General features: G+C 47.7%; 1 protein-coding gene across 1 annotated transcript in view; it reads left to right on the plus strand.

Annotated features, from left to right (window-relative positions):
* The window catches only part of Bend3 (BEN domain containing 3), a 38,533-nt gene that overhangs the window by 7,991 nt on the left and 10,644 nt on the right, over positions 1-19,898 (plus strand). Inside the window, exons 2-3 of the mRNA XM_021205512.2 lie at positions 6,445-6,492; positions 6,954-7,150. Of these exons, the coding sequence (XP_021061171.1) occupies positions 6,456-6,492; positions 6,954-7,150 (234 nt within the window). The 5' untranslated portion in view covers positions 6,445-6,455. The remainder of the gene's footprint in view (positions 1-6,444; positions 6,493-6,953; positions 7,151-19,898) is intronic.

Consider the following 19,898-nt stretch of genomic DNA (forward strand, 5'->3'; position numbering starts at 1 on the left):
CCCCCCCCCCAAATAGGACTAATGAGACTAGTGAGATGGCTCAGCAGTTAAGAGCACTGGCTCTTCTTCCAGAGTTCCTGAGTTCAAATTCCAGCAACCACACAATGGCTTACAACCATCTGTAATGTGATATGATTTCTTCTTCTGGTTGTGTCTGAAGACAGATAAAATAAAAATAAACAATTTTTAAAAAAAAAATATTCACTTAAAAAAATAGAACCCCCCATACACTTATTTTCTGTATCAAAGAGTTACATACTTATTATAGAATATTTAGAAAGTCAAGGAAATTCTGAAGACATCCACAGTCCTACTACATGGAAGTAATTAGCATTCTGCCATCTCTCCTTCCAGCTGCTTTCTGGCCTTTTACAATCACACAATTGGGATATCCCCAGTGAACTTTGAAGTACATTACTGTTAATTGTGTAGCCTTATAATGAAGAAATTGGTTTTGAGTTCTTTACATAATTTAATGCCCATCTCTGCCTGCCAGTTGAGGACTGGAAGCCTTCTGCTTAGGAAATGTGCAGACCTTGACTTTATAGCTGTGTTTCATGGAAAGAGCAGCAGTAATCAAAGTTCACTCATCCACGGCACATTTGGTGGCTCTCTTACATGTTCTGCTCAGCGTTTTGTATGGTTTGTCTACTATTTATAGGCCGGGGGGGGGGGCTCTCCACACCTGCATTTTCCTCAGCAGAGGACAAGCTATGAGATGAGAGCAGGCATGAGAGATGAGAGATGAGTGTGTGTCTGTGTGCACGTCTGTCTGTCTGACCCACCTTCTTCCTGCTGGCTCTCTCCTCCTGACCTTTGCTCTGTTGACCTGTTAAGGGCTCAGAAGTTTCAAGTGTTTGAGGACATGTGGGTAACAGGAAGGTCTAGTTCAAAGTCTTTAGAATAGGAGTGTGATAAGAAAGCTTATTACATCTTAGTGAACTTTGACAAAGTAATCTCCCGAGTTGATTCCCCCTTCTAGTAGTAACTTTGGTTCTCTCTCTCCTGAAAGAGAAGACAGCTGCGTGGATCTGTGCTGAGCGTTTGCTTCTGACTCTGTAAAAGTCTTTTGCTTATCAAGCCCAGCCATCTGAGTTGTATTTCTGGGACCCACGAGTAGAAGGAGAGAACCAATTCTTACAAGTTAACCTCTGGCCTCCACATGAGCCCTGTGGCACAGATTCCCCCCCCCCCCCAAAAAAAAAATGTTACAAAAATATTTGCAGCTGGGCATGGTGGCCTCTACCTATAATTTTAGTCTCAGCATTTGGAAGGTAGAGGCAGGAGTTAAACACAGTCTCAAATAAACAAAACATCTCACCAGAGTGGTAAAGAGGTCACAGTCATGGTCACAGAAAGCCCAAGGCAGAAGGATTATCCCAAAGTCAAGGCCAGTCTTGGCTCATAGCAAATCTAGGCAACTGACTAAAATCCTGTTTCATAAAAAGAAGGTGTGGTTGCATATGTTGACCCAAACCCAGCGTTTGGGAATCTGATTATCCTAGCTAAGGTTACTACTGTTGAAACACCACGGCCAAAGGCGAGCTGGAGTGGAAGGGGTTTATTTGGCTTACACTTCCACATCACTGTTACTCATCAAGAAGTCGGGGCAGGAACCTGGAGGCAGGAGCTGATGCAGAAGCCATGGAGGAGTGCTGCATACTAGCTTGCCTCCCCATGGCTTGCTCAGCCTGCTCTCATAAAACTCAGGACCACCAGCCCAGTGATGGGACCATCCCACATGCCCTTCTGCTGGGTCTTATGGAGACATTTTCATTGGAATTCCCTCCTTTCAGACGATTCCAGCATGTGTCAAATTGACATAAAGCTAGGCAGCACCCCAGAAGCAGGATTTTGAGAGTTCAAGCCACATCTCCAGCCTCATAAGTCAGAAGTGATGGGACAAAAATATTTTTTTAAAATTATCTTTAAACAACCATAATGATGAAGCCACTATCAGGTAGTATAAAGACATTTTCACAATGTAGCTATATATCGTCTGTGTAGCCTTGGATAGTCATTGTGTAAGCTAACCCAACCACGTCTGGTTCAGTGGTGCTGGACTTCCAATCCAGGGCTCATCGCTGCTACAAGCACTGTACTGACTGACACCCCCAACCCTCTGCTGCTCCTCCAGACAGGTTTTTAGTCAGGAGGCTGCCCCAGAATACCATGACTCACATCACAGGCTGCCCTTGAACTCAAGATCCTGACATTCTAGGTGTGTACCACCGTGTTCAGCTTGACACAGTTTTCCCCTTTGCATGTTCAGACATTTCTGCCCCATTGGGAGACGGCTGGGCGTGTGTGTGTGTGTGTGTGTGTGTGTGTGTGTGTGTGTGTGTTCTAAAATGTAAGGTCTGCTGAGGAGCAAGGGTTTGAAAAGGAGTGTGCTGGTGTGAGACTCAGTGGGAGTGTGGTGGGAGCTGCTGTCTCCTCCACAGCCTGCAGTTTTGCAATGGACAGGAATGTGTGTGGCACGCTAGGCATCTGCGTCTTCTGTGTCCACCCACAAAGGGCATGTGACCTTGCACTAAGCAGATGACCGGGAAGTGGAGGTAGCAGTGAGATATGCATCTCCATTCTGCTAGCCTGGGGATGTAGGGAGTGAGCCGCCCGACCTCCTTTGGGCAGCTTCCTGCGCTGTGGGGGAAGGGAGGTGTCATTTTCCACGCCTCTATCTGCCTAGCTTTCCAGGTAGCTTTCTTAACAGCAAAAGGAGATTTGGGATCCTTAATTGCTACTAGACTGAGGCCTGAGTCTGGAACTGGGTTTGTGTTCCTCAAAAGCACTTCCTAGAGGATCTCTGTTTCCTGCCCGCCTGGGTAGGAGGTGCACACTTACTTCAAGCCTGGTTCTGCCTCTCATTTGCTGTGGGACACTGAGCAAGCTCCCTGCCTCAGGATTGATTCTGTATTGGTAGATTTGGGATTAAGGTTGCCCCGGGACAAGGCGAGTCAGGTATGTAGAACAGCCAGCACCTCATCTCGCCCCCCTCCTCATGAAGCACAAATAGCTTTGGGTTTCCAGGCCATGCAAGTGGGAGGTTACTCAGCTTTTCACTGAGCTACTTCTGCACTAGCCTAGCCTCTGCTGCTGGTCCACGTGGAAATGGAGAGTGCTTTGTAGAGCACTCTGCTGGTCTTGAATGGCCAGGCATCCCGGCATCCCGCTTACCTCGGGTCCTTCCGGGTCCTCCTGCCCAGAGGTGGTCGCATGCTGGTCCTCTACAGTCAGCTTCTGGGCCTCACAACTATGGGGGCTAAATTTTCTGGTGTGGTTTCACACGGTTTAGAACTCTGGCTCACTGAGCCTCATTCCAACAGATTCCACGGGACTACAGCTCCCTTGCCTGGCGTCTGCCTGCCTCTTGGCTCCACGGTGCTCCCTGTGTGACTAGCACATGATAGGTAGGCAGGTATAATGGTGAATGAGTCCGTCTCATCTTCGCTGTCTTCTTGCGTGTGTGTGACCTTTATGATTTTTATTTAGCCAGAGTCTTTGCAGGGCATTTACACCATCACTTCCTACCTCCCAACTCTCTGCTGTCTCCTTCCAGTCCTGTTTTTTCTCCCAAGAATATAATATGTGACTGGACATGGCAGTGCAGGCTTCTAATCTCAGCACTCAGGGATCGACACAGGGCCAGCCTAGGCCCCCTAAAGTTCAAGGCCGGCTTGGGCTGCACAGCAGATCCTGTGTCAGAGCAAACCAGGGTGTAGTTTGTAGAAGGAATCTACTTCTGAGAGTGTCACTCGGTTCTCTCTAGCGCTTTAGTTCATCTTTGCCCTCTATTGGCGGTAATGGGTCATGTGACTGCGTGACTGACAGTTTCTACGGGCAAGTCTACAGGCTTGGTCACTCCCATGATGCTTTCTGATCCATCTCCTACCTGGGAATTACACCCTAGCTGCTTCTGCCTGGCACTGCCAACCTTCCTGGCTGCTCTGTGCTGAGGGACTCCCAGCTCAGAGCAAGGTTTAGCATATGGGCCTCAGAAGTTGACTTTTGTTTTCTGTTGGTATCGGGTTTTTTTTGTTTTTTTTTTTCTTTCTTTCTTTTTTCTTTTTGAGACAGGGTTTCTCTGTATAGCCCTGGCTGTCCTGGAACTCACTTTGTAGACCAGGCTGGCCTCAAACCCAGAAATCTGCCTGCCTCTGCCTCCCAAGTTCTGGAATTAAAGGCGTGCGCCACCACCACTGGGCTGGTATCGTTTTTTTGTTTTGTTTTGTTTTGTTTTTCTGTTGTTGTTTTGTTTTTGTTTTTCCGAGACAGGGTTTCTCTGTATAGCTCTGGCTGTCCAGGAATTCACTCTGTAGACCAGGCTGGCCTTGAACTCAGAAATCCTCCTGCCTCTGCCTCCCGAGTGCTGGGATTAAAGGCGTGCGCCACTACACCCAACTTGGGAATTATTTTTAATTTCAAATAAATCTGACTTTAGTCCTCTCCAGTAGTGATGCACAGATGAAAGACCGGGGCCTGATTCCAGCTGATACTCTGACTCCTTAGAATATGGTTCCAGTGCAAGCGTTGCTGTCAGTAGCTAGCTGTTTGCCTGGTGTTTTGTTTTATAGCAGGGGCTCTTTGTACCCCTAGCTACCCTGGAACTTGATGTATAGATTAGGCTGGCCTGGCCACACATTCAGAGATTCACCTGCCTCTCCAGAGAGCTGGGATTTTTAGGCTCGCACAACTGTGCACAGCCTATTAACCAATTTTGAAGGTATTATTTGTGACTAGACCCGATAGACACCGTCTTTCCTGTCCTCTCCTCCCGTTTACCTCTCTCAGGACAGTGTGTTGAGCACATGCCAGGCCGTGGCTACCCCATGTAGTTACTTTGTTGGACGCTATAGTGGCATCTTTGGTATAAATGTCTCAAGATACCCCCTGTTCCCACTTCCCAGATCCTTAACCAAAATGAAAAATGTGTCCATAGTTACCTGTATCAGTTGTAGGAACTACACATCCCCAGTGCCAACATTAAAGGATGTGGCACATACATTTTTTTTTTCAAACGTCACTTGTTTTTTTTTTCTTTTTTCTTTTTTTTTTTTTTTCTTTTTTGTTCAAACGTCACTTGTATGTTTTTGTAGAATTTGGATGATACCAGAGACTCCCCGGTAGTCGCGGTGATGCTATGAGCTCCGTCGTGACCAGTGCATTGGGACGAGGATGGCTCTGTCTATACAGAGTACTGACCCCTCCTCCTGCCTCAGCCCATGCCTGGTCTGTTTGGATTTCCTTCTGTGTTGCTCCTGAAGGAAGCTCTAGACAAGTATGCAGTGTAAATAGAGTGGGACCTCACGTGCAGTTTTAATTTCTCTAATCACCTTATAAAAACAGGTAAAAGTGGGAGAGATGGCCTCATGGTTAGGAGCTCTGGCCACTCTTACCCACGTGATGGCTCACAACTATCTCTGACTCTTGGCTCAGGGATCTCATGCCCTGCTCTGGTCTCTGTGAATACCAGACATGCATGTGGCGCACAGATACTTGGCAAGCAGAACACCCACACATATAAGTAAACATAACTAATGTAAATAATAAGTGAAGTTAATAAATAATTTTCCTTAGCTTAGTAAGTCTAAGTAACTATGTTGGCATGTGATAAATACAGTTGTGATGCTTCGCATTGTTTTTATTGGGCTGTCTGAATATGCATCGACTCTCTGTGCTCCGTCCGTGTGGCCACATCACTATTGACTACCGGAGTGCTGCTGGTTCCTCTGCTCTGTTTATTGAGAGAGACCACAGCCTCCCTCCTTCAGCTTTCTTGTTGCGATTGTTTTGTTTTGAGACAGGGTTTCTTTGTGTAGCTCTAGCTGTCCTGGAACTAGTTTATAGACCTGGAACTCACAGAGATCTGCCTGCCTCTGCCTCCTGAGGATGATGGGATTAAAGGCGTGGGCCGCTGGGACCACAGCCCTCCTCTTCCTCAGCTTTATTTCCTGGGCAGGGTTGAGAAAGAAGCCATCCACATTGGCGTCTTACTTAGAAGGTCGGTTTGGTTTGCTCAGGAACATTACTAGTAAGTGGCTTTCTCTCAATCAGCATCCTGCTCGGACAGTCTTGTAGCGATCGGGCTCTAGGCAGGTGAAAGGCATGCTTCTGTGGGTCCGGCACAGAGGTTTGGCCACACATGGTGGTGCCACTTTTAATCTCAGGACTGGAGGCAGAGGAATCAGCAGGACTCTGAGTTCAAGGCCAGCCTGCTCTTCATAGGGAGTTCCAGGCCATCTGCTACATAGTAAGACCCCAGATCTCTTTCTCTCAAAAAAAGGCAGTGGGTTGGTGGGGGGTGGGGGACACACTTACTTAAATCAGGGTTACTTAATCATTGTTCCCAAAGCTGGGCTGGGGTGAGGGAGTTTCTGTGTGTAAGGAATGTTAAGGAATAAATCAAGCAATAAATGAAGGCCTTGTCTTTATCTTTTCATTTAGTGGAATAGAAGATGAACTCAACTGAATTCAGTGAAGATGTAGAAGAAGGTAAAAACAAAGCGTTTTTAATTAATATTTTTGAATAGGTTATACATTAATATATTCCCAAATTTTAAAAGTACCTAATTGAAAACCCTTCCTGCCTATCGCTGGCAGCCCTTTATCTACACGCCGTTAACTGGTGCCTTTTAAAAGTATGGAAAGGTAATATTTAGGGGTGGGGGCGTTTAGAGTCCTTGGCTCTGGGTTGGTTGATTAGATCATCACACACATTTATTACCCATTTATCTCCCCCTGAAGAACTTTTAAACCCACATTTTAAATTGACGTGTGATTGGACTGTACGGCATTGGCAGGCAGCAGGGAGATCTTGTTGCTGGGAAGTGCCGGTCAGCAGCGTCCTTACCGACGGTGCTGGAGGGTAGCCCACACACCTGCCTCTTAGAACCCCACCGCCCTCCCAGCAGCCCTGCTCTTCCCTACTGAGCCCCATCTCTTCTCTGCCGTAGTTCTAAAAAATAACACTGTGAAGGCAGAGGGCAGCGACGCAACGCTGGACTGCCCCCGGAACGCCAGGGCCCCTGAGAAACACCCTCTGGACAGCGTCCTCACTGCCCTCCACGACTCCAGCAAGCGGAAGCAGCTGGACAGCGACGGCCAGCCGGACTCTGTCCCCAGTGTGAAGAGGAGGAGGCTGATCCCCGAGGTGAGGGCCTTACTCCCTCTGCTCCTACTCACGGCATCTGGCCAGGCGTTGATTCTTGGGTTTGAGCGAAGGGTTCCACTTAAGCTGCATTCTATCTGGCCTCCCTTCTTTAGAAGGGATTCAGCTGAAATACTTACCCCGTGTCTGTAACGGAGAGAGCAGTCTTCACAATATAACCATTCTGAGTTCTTTGTTTTGCACTACCTTTAGGGGGGCAAGAGTTTGTTAATGGCAAAAAGTGTTAGCAGATGCCAACCTGGCTGTATGTACAAGGCTGATCCTGGCAAAGCCGGGCCGCAGGTCTTTTCCTAGGTTAAGCCCTTCATTTATAGGTACAAAGGGATTGCTCCTAAGACACTCTCAAGTGAGTCTCTCTTCTTCCACAGTTTCTCTCTCTCTCTCTTTTGAAATGGGGTCTTTAGCCCTGGTTGTCTTCACACTTACGGAGATCCACTTGCCCTCTGTCTTAGGAGCGCTGGGTTCAAGGAGTGTTGTCAGTGTGCTGTGCCTGTCTGTCCTTACTTAGTCCTAGCGATCAGCCTCGGTGCCGGGCATCCTCGGCCACCCAGCCACGCCCCGGGTCTCCCGGCCACGCCCGGGCCTTTGTGTACTTATTTTAGATGGGACAGAGTCTCACCAAGTTGCCTAAACTTTAGCTTGCTTTATATATAGCCCCGCAGACCTGGAACTTGCCACTCTCCTGCCTCAGACTCCTCAGTGGCTGGCATTACAGGGCTGTGCACTTGGCTCACCTTGCTGCATTTCCTTCTTTCTTCGTCTCAGTGGAATTTTGCCACTTTAGCTGGCCTGGATACTCCTTATGGAGACCAGGTTGGCTTCAGACTTGCAGAGCATCTCTTGCCTCTACCACACCCAGTGGTGCCATTTTGTAACCTCCTGAGAACCTCCAACTCCTGATTCAGACCCAGCGTCCCCCTAGTCCTTTCATTCCTGTCTCTCCAGATGGGTCTTTGTCCACTGCAACCTTGATACAGGATCTTCTCTTTCCACTATTCTTCTGATTCCCCGTGAAACCACCCACACCTCTTAGGTGTAAGCAGGATACCCTTAGTTCTTTCCCAGAGTCCTCCAGCCTTTTCTCCTAGCTCGTCTCTGTTCACCTCTGCCACCCACCGACTTGTAGAAGCACCCTCTACCGGGCAACCTATTGAAGTCTGCAAAAACACTGAAGAAACTGAGTCACTAAGAAAACCCAAACTGAGGCTGGAGAGATGGTTCAGCAGTTAAGAGCGCTGACTGTTCTTCCAGAGGTCCTGAATTCAATTCCCTGCAACCACATGGTGGCTTACAACCATCTGTAATGGGATCTGATGCCTTCTTCTGGTGTGTCTGAAGACAGTGACAGTGTGCTCATATACATAAAATAAATCTTTGGGGGGTAGTAAACTGGGATAAAACTGGAAATGACAACTTTAGGCAGTCAAAGACCTCAGCAAAGAGTCCCAGCAGCAGAGGCATGGAAGGTGCCTGCGGTGTGACAAAGGTACGTCTGCCTCTCGGAGCCTGCAGTTCAAGTGACGACAGAAAGTAGCAGGGACTGGGAAATGAGGTTTGACTAGCCTAGGATGATGGAGCCTTCTATGGTCCTGCAAATACCTTTAGTTCTAAAAGAAACATTTTTCCAGACTCCCATACCTAGCTCCAAATCTGCCTTCGCCCCCCCCCCTTTGCCATCTTGCCCTTTGGGAAGAACCAGATGTGCATTCTAACCTGCATGTGCACGCAGCCTGGAGTTTTCGGTCCTCGGAGCATTAGGGCTGCAACTCTCTCCATTTCTTCCCCGAGACAGGGTCATGTGCCGCCCTGGTTAGTCCTGAGCACCAGGAAGCAGAAGATGAAGCTTCTGCCTTTGGAGTGTGGGGTCCACAGGTGCATGCCAGCATGACTGATGTGTTCGTGCTGGGGATGGAACCCAGGGCTTTGTGCATGCTGGGCAAGCAGGGTACCAATCAGCTACATGCCCGGCTGTCTTAGCTACTGTTCTCTTGCTGTGAAGAGTCACCATGACCAAGGCAACTCCTGTAAAAGGATACATTGAGTTGGAACTTGCTTACAGTTTCCATTGCCATCATAATGGTGAGGAGAATGGTTCCATACAGCCTGGCACTGGAGCAGTTGCTGAGAACCATGTCCTGATCTGTACATGGTGGTGGTGGTGGTGGTGGTGGTGAGGGGGCTGGCACGGGCTTTTAAATTCTCAGCAACCCACCCTCCAGTGACACACTTCCTCTAAAGATCCCTAATCTTTGAATACTGCCACTCTCGGGTGACTAATATAAGGATTAATATATGGGAGCCATTCTTATTCAAACCACCACACCAGCCCTTAGTAACTTTTTATAGTGTTCTTTATATAGATGGGTCTTTTTACATTTAAACCTAAGTCTTTCTTTTCCATTTGTTCGTGTGTGTGTGTGTGTGTGTGTGTGTGTGTGTGTGTGTGTGTGTGTATATACGTGGGTGCCCTGATGTGCACGGAGAGAGGAGAGGACAACTTGGAAGGAGTTGCTTCTCTCCTCCCACCGGGTACTGGGAATGGAATTCACACCATTGATCTTGAAGGCGGGTACCTTTAGATTTTTATTCATTCTATTTTATGTGTATCAGTGTTTTGCCAGCATTTATGTCTGTATACCATGTGATTGTCTTCTGCTCTTGTAGGCCAGAAGGGGGGCAGGCACTGGATGATTAGCTTTAGTACAGTGTTGTACTGAGTTAGAAATGATGAGAGGAGACTTTATGTTTTGTTCCAAGTGATATGGTCAGGCTAGTAAGCTGAGGCAGAAGGATCGTAGGATGCCCTGGGGTACATAGAGCCATGTCTTCATATTATGACCCAGGACCTCACGTGTTCCAGGCAGGTCTCAGTTAGCACTTGGTAGCTTAAGCAGCTGAGACCATCCCTGACCTTGAGGTCTGGCTTTCCTGCCCCTTCCTCCAGAATGCGGGGTTATGGGTTTACACCTATACAAGTGTAGTGTTTATGGAATGTACCTCTGAGACCATCTGGGCCAATTGGCTTCAGTGTTGGAAGACTACTAATTACTGATTCATTTTCCTATTGTGTTCAGGTGTATTCAGATTGTCCTACTAATTCTGTTTCTTATGCTAGTTTTAACACATTGTGGGTTAAGGAATTGATTCATTTATTCTATTATCAAATTGTCTCCTCCCAAACTAACACTATAGCACAGCGTTGCTGTTACTGTCCTTTCAATGGCCATGAGATCTTTAGTGATGGCTCCCTGGTTTTCTTTAAGTTTTGTTCTCATATAATTCAGGCTGGTCCCTAGCTCACTATACACCAAGGTTGACATTGAACTCCTGAGTCTCTTGATGTTCCCTTCCGAGTGCTGGGTCATGGGTGAGTGCCAACATGCCCAGCCTTAGATCTGTCTTTTGTAACCTTTGCTTTCAGAGATGCATATTTCTATACTTTAATCTTCAAATTGATAAATTATATTTCATTTAGTTCAAAATATTTTTAATTTTCCTTTATGATTTCTTCTTTGACCTATGTGTTATTAACTTTGAATATTTATTTCCAGCATTGGACTGATCATAGCTCCTCATACTTTATTTTTGTTGTTGTTGTTTTGAGACAAGGTTTCTCTGTGTAGCCCTGGCTGTCCTGGAACTCACTCTGTAGACCAGGCTGGCCTCAAACTCAGAAATCCAACTTAGAAATCCACCTGCCTCTTCCTCCCAAGTTCTGGGATTAAAGGCATGCACTGCCACTGCTCGGTGCTCCTAGTACATATTAAGGAAGCACTCTATTGCTGATGTGCACCCCCAGCCTAAGTCTGGTCATTGAGTCACATGATGGTTAGCTTTATCAGCTTGATCATCTATAACCACCTGGGCAGGGAGTCTCAAGGAGGGGTCTTCTGAATTAAGTTGGTCTGTGGGAATGTCTGTGGGGATTTTCCTGGTTATGTTAATTGCTGTAGGAAGGCCTGCCACTGTGAGTGGCACCGTTCTCTTGGCAGTGATACCAAACTGTATGAGCGGGGCTAAGATATCGGGCATGTATTCATTGCTCTCTGTTCCTCGTTATGCATGTGATATGACCAGCTTCTTCCAGTTCTAGACTTCTGTCCTGTGGTAAACTATCACCTGGAACTGAGTTTAGAAAGAAAAAAAGGAACAAAAAGTCTTTCCCCTAAATTACAAAGGGTTACTTTGTTAATCTCTCTCTGTTACCACTGTTGCCAGTTTCCTGGCAGCTAGCTTGTGGGTGAGCTGAGCAATTGAGCCTCCCGTATTGCTTCTGGAGTGCTGGGATTACAGAGTAGACTACCGTGTCCAGCTTTTTTTAAAGATTTATTTATTTTATTTTATGTATATGAGTACACTGTAACTGTACAGATGGTTGTGAGCCTTCATAGGAATTGAATTTTTAGTACCTCTGCTTGCTCTGGTCAACCCCGCTCACTCCAGTCAGCACCAGAAGAGGGCATTGGATCTCATTATGGGTGGTTGTGAGCCACCATGTGGTTGCTGGGATTTGAACTGAGGGCCTTTGGTAGAGCAATGACCCGCTGAGCCGTCTCGCCAGCCCCCGTTACCAGCTTTTATGTGGGTTCCAGGAGCCTGGAAATCGATTTTCACAGCTGGGCCTGCCCTGCCTGCCCTGTAACTCACTCCTGTTTGTTGGTTTTGTTCTTACTTTTCTCTTTGAGTTTTTTTGTTTGTTGTGTTGTTTTGTGGTTGTTGTTTGGTTTAAGGCTTTGTTTTCTGGAACAGGGTCTTTTGTTGTATGTTTGGTTTGGGTTTTTGAGACAGGTTTTCTCTGTGTAGCCTTGGATGTCCTTGAACTTGTTTTGTAAACTAGGTTGGCCTTGAATTCAGAGATTTGCCTGCTTCTGCCTCCCTAGTGCTGGGATTAAAGTTTTGCACCCCCTCCCCCCCCCCACACACACACACAGGGTCTTGAAGTGTGGTCCATGATGGCCTTGAACTTGCTCTACACAGAACAGCTTAATATTTACAATGTTCCTGCCTGTCTTTAGAGTATTGAAGTTATAGACATTTGTCAGGATACCTGGCTCTTTTTAGGGTGTGTGTGTGTGTGTGTGTGTGTGTGTGTGTGTGTGTGTGTTTTGGTTTTTAGAGACAGGGTTTCTCTGTGTAGCCCTGGCTGTCCTGGAACTCACTCTGTAGACCAGGCTGGCCTCGAACTCAGAAATCCTCCTGCCTCTGCCTCCCCAGTGCTGGGAGCATTCCTGGCTCTTTTTAGTTTTTGTTTGTTTGTGTGTGTGCTTGTTTATTTTGAGACAGGGTATCTTTTCATAGCCCTGGCTCTCTGTGAGTCACTGTGTAGACCAGGCTGGCCTCAAGCTCAGAGATTCACCTACCTCTTCTTGGGCCAAGGCAGGCACCACCACCCTGGCTTTTGTTTTCTTGTTTGGTTGAGCATTTGTATGATTTCATTTTCTCTCTTTTATTGTATCAACTCTTTCTCCCAATGGTGCCCTAGAATGCAACATACACTTCACATTTTTAAAGAATATTTATCATTCCACATCAGCAGCAGGTACACATGGAGCACTCATGCATCCATCGCCTGGATTGCTGTGTCGAGCAGATAGGAATACATTTTGTCTTCTTTTTACATTCATTTGTGTGTGAGCGCTCGTGTTCAGCAGGGCACAGGGCTTTGAGGTCAGAGGACAGCTTGCAGGAACAGGTGCTATCCTTGCTCCGTGTGTTCTAGGATTAACACTCACTACACGGGCAGACCTGTGCTGCTCCTCTGACTTCAGCCCGACGTTCCGACGAATCTTACTCCCCTGCCACCCTGCTTCCTGCGTGGCTGGAGTTTCCTTCTCCTCAGATCTCACGGGTTCTGATGAAACCTGTGCAGAGGAATACACAGCGCTCCAGAACATTCCAAAGGAGTTCTGTTTTCAGTTCCGCTGTCATGGTTATGATGGAATGTTTCTCTGACACTTACTGAAGACCTAGGACTTTTAAAGGTAAAACCCACGAAAATGTGGATGCGCTCTGACAGACCCGCTGGGGTGTTTAACTCTGAGGCGGGTCCCTGACTCATCACAGTCTGTCCTGCTTCCCTGGAGATCTCTGCGCCTGGCTGTCCTCTGCATGCCCCCCAGTTTCAGGGGTGGCTGTTGATCCACGTCTTTTCCCTGTCCGGATCCTAGGAAGGTTGTTTGGTGTTAGTTTGTTCAAGCTGTTTTTACTTGTTAAAATGAGATAGGACTTGCAAGCTCTTTGCATGGAGATCCAGATTTCCAAAAGCACTCTTCCCTTTCATGGCCAAATGAGAAACAGGCTATTGGGTAGCTGATCTCAGTTTGTTTACCCATTCATGGCCTGATGGACATTTGGGCTGGCCCCACTCTGTGTTGGAGGTCAGTGGACAACCTGGTGTGTCTGTCCTCACCTCTCACCCTAAGACAAGCTCTCTTCCTTGTTCACCGCTGTGCTGTCTGTGCCTCCATCTTGCCTTAGGAGCAATGGTACTTCGGATGTCTCCTACTATGTTAGGCTCTTTTTTTTTTTTTTTTTTTTTTTTGGTTTTTGGTTTTTGGTTTTTTTCGAGGCAGGGTTTCTCTGTACAGCCCTGGCTGTCCTGGAACTCACTTTGTAGACCAGGCTGGCCTCGAACTCAGAAATCCACCTGCCTCTGCCTCCCGAGTGCTGGGATTAAAGGCGAGCGCCACCACGCCCGGCTTTATGTTAGGCTCTTGATAGGTTCCGGGGATCGCACCTCAGCTCCTCACGTTGCCACAGCAAGTGCTTTACCCACTGAGCCGTCTCCCGAGCCTCAGTGTGGCAGACATTTTTTTAAAAAATCTGTAATGCTCATGAAAGAAGATTGATTTTTCTTGTTTGTTTGGTTTGGTTTTTCGAGACAGGGTTTCTCTGTGTAGTCCCGGATCTCACTCTGTAGATCAGGCTGACCTTGAACTCAGCTCCACCAGCCTCCTGAGCACTAGGATAAGAGGTGTGCGCCATCATGCCTCACTGCCTTTAAGCATTTTGTAATGGAATACTTAGAAATATCTGACCATTCACTCTAACTCCAACCCTTGCTCCATCCCCTGTGATCCGCATCATGCAAATGTGGTCGTTCCCAGTATAGTGACAATGACTTCTTCAATGCCACTCGAGTGGAGGCAGGTAAAACCCACAGAGTGGTTAGTGGAACCTCCTGTGTGAACAGTTAACCATCTGCTCCCTCACAGCCCCAGAGCACATTAGACAGGTGTGCCTAAGAGAACAGTATTTTTGCAGGGGGATGACCACACAGCATGAGGGTATTAGAGGCCACCATTGCCATTTTAACTTTCATTTGTTGTCATGCTAGGACTTCAGTTGAAGGCCTCATACACGCCACCATTTGCTTTTTCTTCTTTTTGGTGTTGAGGTTCAAAACCAGGGCCTCATGATGCTAGGCTAGAGAGTCCTACTACTGAGCTGTCCTGGGCTCAGATTCCTTGTGTAGCCGAGGATGATCTTGAACTCCTTATCTCCCTGCTTCCACTTCCCAGTGCTGGGATTACAGGTGTCTCGTTTTGATGTGTGTGATGCAGGGGATTGAACCCACAGGTCTGTGCTTGCTAGTTAGTAAGCACTACCGACTGGGCTATATACCCATCTTATTGTCATTTTTTCCTAATGATTGGTGTTGTCTGTAGAGAGAGCATCAGCCTTTTACATAGACCTCATCACTTGTGAGTGTTTCTCCAAGTGGAAATTTCTTTGGTGACTGAGTTAGGTTATTATGATGTTTTGCTGGGGCAGACACAGGTGGAAGGATGTTTTGTTACAGGAAACACCAGTTGTAAGGACCAGTGATGTTTAGAAGCTCGCCATTGGTTGGCTTTGTCCCGCCTTGCTGGTCTTCACTGAATGTATGGGTTTGCCTTACACTGTGCTGCTGAGCTTTGCCCGTCTGTGGTGACTTCACAGATGGAGACTCACTGAAGAACTTCTTGAGAGCGAGTGTCCCATGCCTTCTTGCTGCTTCTGCACACCGGGGCTGATTGGCGGGGCTTTGCGGTTTCTTCTAGGTTGTACTGCTCTTTCTGATTTGTGTGGTGTTTGCTAGTGAGCTGGACTGAGAACAACAAAGATTGGAGTTGCCCCAGAGAACTATTTCTAAGTAGGTCACCTCCCCCATAGCCGGATAACCTTTCTTTTCCACCACCTCTGGTGGGTGGTGGGCTAGAAGGGAGGTTGACATTTTATTAAAGTGGGTGTGAAGAATATATACCCTCGGGAGAGTGTTTAGAAATATAAGTAGCGCCGGGCGTGGTGGCGCACGCCTTTAATCCCAGCACTTGGGAGGCAGAGGCAGGCGGATTTCTGAGTTCAAGGCCAGCCTGGTCTACAGAGTGAGTTTCAGGACAGACAGCCAGGGCTACACAGAGAAACCCTGTCTCGAAAAACCAAAAAAATAAATATGTGTAGCACCAGTGCCTGGGGTCAAAGGCCAGCATACTCAGTCTCCTCCCCGACCAAGTCAAGAATGACCTTGAACTTTTCTCCTGCCTGCACCTACAAAGGGTCAGGATGCCAGGTATGTATCACTGCTGCACCCAGCTCCGCTCCCTGCTTGTCTGTCTGTCTCTTGAGTCAGGTTCTCCTGTAGCTCAGGCTAGCCTAGCATTTCTGCTTCAACCTCTTCCGTGCTTACCTGTGTACCTCCCTGGCTGGCTGGGGTTGGCTTTTTTGAAAGTTGGTAGAAATTTGTGTCAGTAAATCAGTGTTCTCAGAACCCTGGTGACTGGAGCACGGCCACTGAACTTTTTGAGTGTAGGCTGATAACACCAGTCTACGTCAGGTAGGGTTGGTGTTTGCCCTTTTCCCAGAGTTCCTGAGCCTTCTGGGAATGATAGTGGGGCCAGGTAGGGAGCATAAGATCTCTTAGCACTTTGACCGTTTGGGGTTTGGGGAATGGAGGCTGGCAGGCGCTCATCAGAAAGTGGAAGGGGCCACACTAGCAGTTCCCCAGTCTGTGACAGAGCTAAGATGTACCACATGTCTAATGTGCACACAGCTCTCTGCACTCAGTCTTTCTATCACAAGCCTGGTGACTTGTCCAGGGCCTAGAATCCCTTCCCTCGGGAAGCAGGGGACACAGTTTGAGGATAGTTAGGACTATGTAGGGAGTTCAAGTGCGGCCTCGTTTCAAAGGGAAGGAGCTTGCAGCCAAGCCTGTCGACCAGAGTTTGGACTTTGGAGCTCACGTGGTGGAAGAACTATCCCACAAGTGGGTCTCTAGCTTCCACATACGTGCTGTGACCAGAATACAGGTAATATGCACAGAATGAGTAAAGAAGTTTTTAAAGGAAAGCTGGAGAAATTAAAGCTTTTGCCGGTGCCCAGATTGTTTATATAGAACATCAAAGAGAAGCATTTAAAAAGCTACTGGGAGAGATGGCTCAGCCCCAGCAATTCCTAGCATCTTCTTTTGACCTGAGGAAAACCAGGCAAACATGTAGTACATGCACATTTATGCAGACAGAACAGTCATACACATAAAATAAAAAAAAATTAAGTCTTTGAAAATAAGTAAAAAGAATTTTAAAAATTCTTGTTTTTGTTTTTTGAGACTGGGTTTCTCTGTGTGGCCCTGGCTATCCTGGATCTCGCTCTGTAGTCCAGGCTGACCTTGAACTCATAGAGATCCTCCTGCCTCAGGCTTCTGAGTGCTGGGATTAAAGGTGTGTACCACCACACCCAGCTAAATAAAACTTTTTTGTTTGCTTTGGGTTTTTCCCGTTTGTTTGCTTTGAAACAGGATTTTTCTTTGTAGCCCTGTCTGTATTGGAACTCAATCTGAAGACAAGGATGGCCTCAAACTAAGAGAAATCCACCTGCCTCTGCCTCCCAAGTGCTGGGACTAAAGGCGTGCACCACCACCACCACTCTGCTAATAAATCGCAAAAACAAACAAACCAACCCTCATTCCTCTTCCCCAAGCCCAGAGCTCTAACTCCCCGACCTATGGCTGTCTCCACATGCCTTCTACAGTTAGTTACCAGAGAGACACTAGCAGGGACTGCCGTAGGAAACTGGCTGATGCCTTCTTGGACACCACATATCTCGTTGCCACCCCCAGTCATCAGAGGTGGCCATCCATTGCTGCCTTTTACTCTGTGGAAGTCCCACTGAAACTTAGCCACGCTGACCCCTTGTGTGTATGGATGTTTATTTAACCTGCATGTGTGTTCATCACCATGTGCATGCCTGGTGCTCTTGCAGTTCAGAAGAGGGCGTCATATCCCCTGGAACTTGAGTTATAAAGCTGCCATGTCGGTGCTGGGGCTTGAACCCAGAACCTTTGGAAGAACAGCCAGTGCTCTTAACCACCCAGCCATCACTCCAGCCCCCTGACACCTTTGTTTTATGACTGGTGGTTTCGGAAAAGTCTGAAAAGGACTGTGGGAAAGACTGGCTCTGCCCTACCTGGAACAGGTGTGGTAGCACAGCTGGAGTTTGTATTGGTAATCATATTTGTTCTTAATTTCTTTCATTTGTTGATTGATTGTGTATGTATACACCAAGGCATATGGCATGTATGGGGAGTAGGAGTTGGATCTTTCTACCATGTGGATCCCCAGAAACAAACTTGGTGGTCAGGCTTGGTGGCAAGCCCCTTTACCTGCTGAGCCTACCTCGCCAGCTTGGTGATCATCTCTGCCCACACAAGGGGAGGTGGTAGTCAAGAGCTGTCCAGGCAGAGGTTAGCTCTGTTCTCCCAGGGCCTTTGTGTGAGTCCGTCTTCTGGCGTTTCAGTTGGAGAGTAGCAATGCCATCTATCCCTGCCACACACAGTGGCTGCTGAACGAGCTGGGGCTTCCTGAGAAGCCTCAGGAACAGGCAGATGGAGATTGCGGTTCTTCCCATTAAGGATGGGAAGGCTGAGAGCTTTGTGCTGCCGAGCCTGCCCTGTCAGGAGCTGGTGGGATGTGAGGGCTGCAGGGGTGCTTGTGAGGGGTCACCGGAGTCTTAGATGGGGACCCCTTCCAGGTTCCCTGAGCATCAGGAGCGGAGGAGTCTGAGCTGACTCCTTCCTAGTGCGCCCATGGTCTTGCCTAGTTCCCAGGCACTCGGTGTTTGTATCAGCTGCAGGTAGAGCAAATCTGAGAGACCTATCAGTAAGTGGGTCTGGGCACTTGTGGAGAATTGTGTTGAAAGTGCAAGATATGTATTGCCCTTAGCCTCCTGCCACATCATGTGGCCTACGCTTGAGGTTACATTAATTTTCCCTTTGTGCTTCCCACGGGCATGCTGCCTTCATGGCCTTCCACTTGGCTGACTCCCTGGACACTGTGTAAGCTCATCAGTCATTGAACTGAAGTCAGTAGCTGCTCTAAGATCTGGGTCTAATGCTGATGACCAGTACTTACCACCCTGGTGGCCGGATCCCCAGTATCTCCCCAGCATGTCTGCTGCCTGTCACTTGCATGGCAGCATTGGCATCTCACTTAGTCCCATTCTCCAGCTGAGGTCTTCACAGGCCTTCCCTTGTGAATGAAATACCCATCAGGCTAGATACTGGCATCAGCCAGAGCTGTGCCACAGAGTTTCCATATGGCTGGAAGATGCACCTTGGAGAATTGGGAACTGTCAGCCGGACACCATGTGCCAAGTAGCACAGATTTAAAGATTTCTTGATATTCCTAGACAGCTGAGCAGGGATGTGTATCATCGGCAGTCAGCACAGCCAGCGCCTTGGCAGTGTCGGGGGGATTAACTGAGCACTGAGTTGATGAGACCCCAGTGCAGGGATGGAGAAGAACCTTCCCTCTGATGCTTATGTTTGTGTTGAGTTGTGTGTTCAGGGTTTCTGTGCGTGAAGAACGTAGTCCTCTGCTAGGACTCTTAGCTTTTATTAAGCAGTTTAGTAAGAAATGTTTCCACTGACTGGAAGGAGTGGCGGTGTTTGTGTTAAAAGGCTAAGACTGGGCTGAGCACCGTGCCAGGTGGGTATTCTCTCGTCCTGTGTAGGAGTGTGGGAGAATGCAGAGATTTAGTTCAAGTATTAGTCATTCTAGTCATTCTCCTGGGACTCTTACCCCCGGACTTCTCTTCCTTCCATATTGTCTGGAAGGCAGGTCTCCCTCCAGAACACTAACTGTACAGCAAGTGCTCTTCTGACCTTAATGCAGAGTCCTGCCTTATCTGTGCCAGCCTGCAGGCTTGTCAGGAAGCAAACCCTGCTTTTTAAAGGTTAGCCTGCAGGCCGGGTGGTGCGCACCTTAATCCAGCACTAGGGAGGCAGAGGCCGGCTGGAGATCCGGAAAGAAGCCTGTCTCAGAAAAACAAAACCAAGCCAAACAAGTTACTCTGTGGCATTTTTAGTTAATCATTGTGACTACAAACTCAAAATCTTCCCTGTTGGCAAACCTCATAGTAATCCCATGATCTGTGAAAGTTACTATTTTTAAGTTTTTTTTTATTATTATTATTTTATTATTTGTAACTGTGTGTGTGTGTGTGTGTCTGTGTGTGTGGGGTATGTATGTTATGTGCACACATGGTATCTGAGGAGCCCAGAGGTGTCCAATCCCCTTTGGAGCTGGAGTGGTTGTGAGCTACTTGAAGTTGGTGCTGGGAACCAAACTGGCCCGTTGCAGATGTGCTCTAAGTGCTGAGCTATTGTTTCAGGAACACCCCTGACCACCACAATTATGTTGATGCAATAGAAATTAAGACAGAAGGAGGAGGAGGAGGAGGAGGAGGAGGAGGA

Source organism: Mus pahari, chromosome 9 (genome assembly GCF_900095145.1).
Source record: "Mus pahari chromosome 9, PAHARI_EIJ_v1.1, whole genome shotgun sequence".
Lineage (NCBI taxonomy): Eukaryota > Metazoa > Chordata > Mammalia > Rodentia > Muridae > Mus > Mus pahari.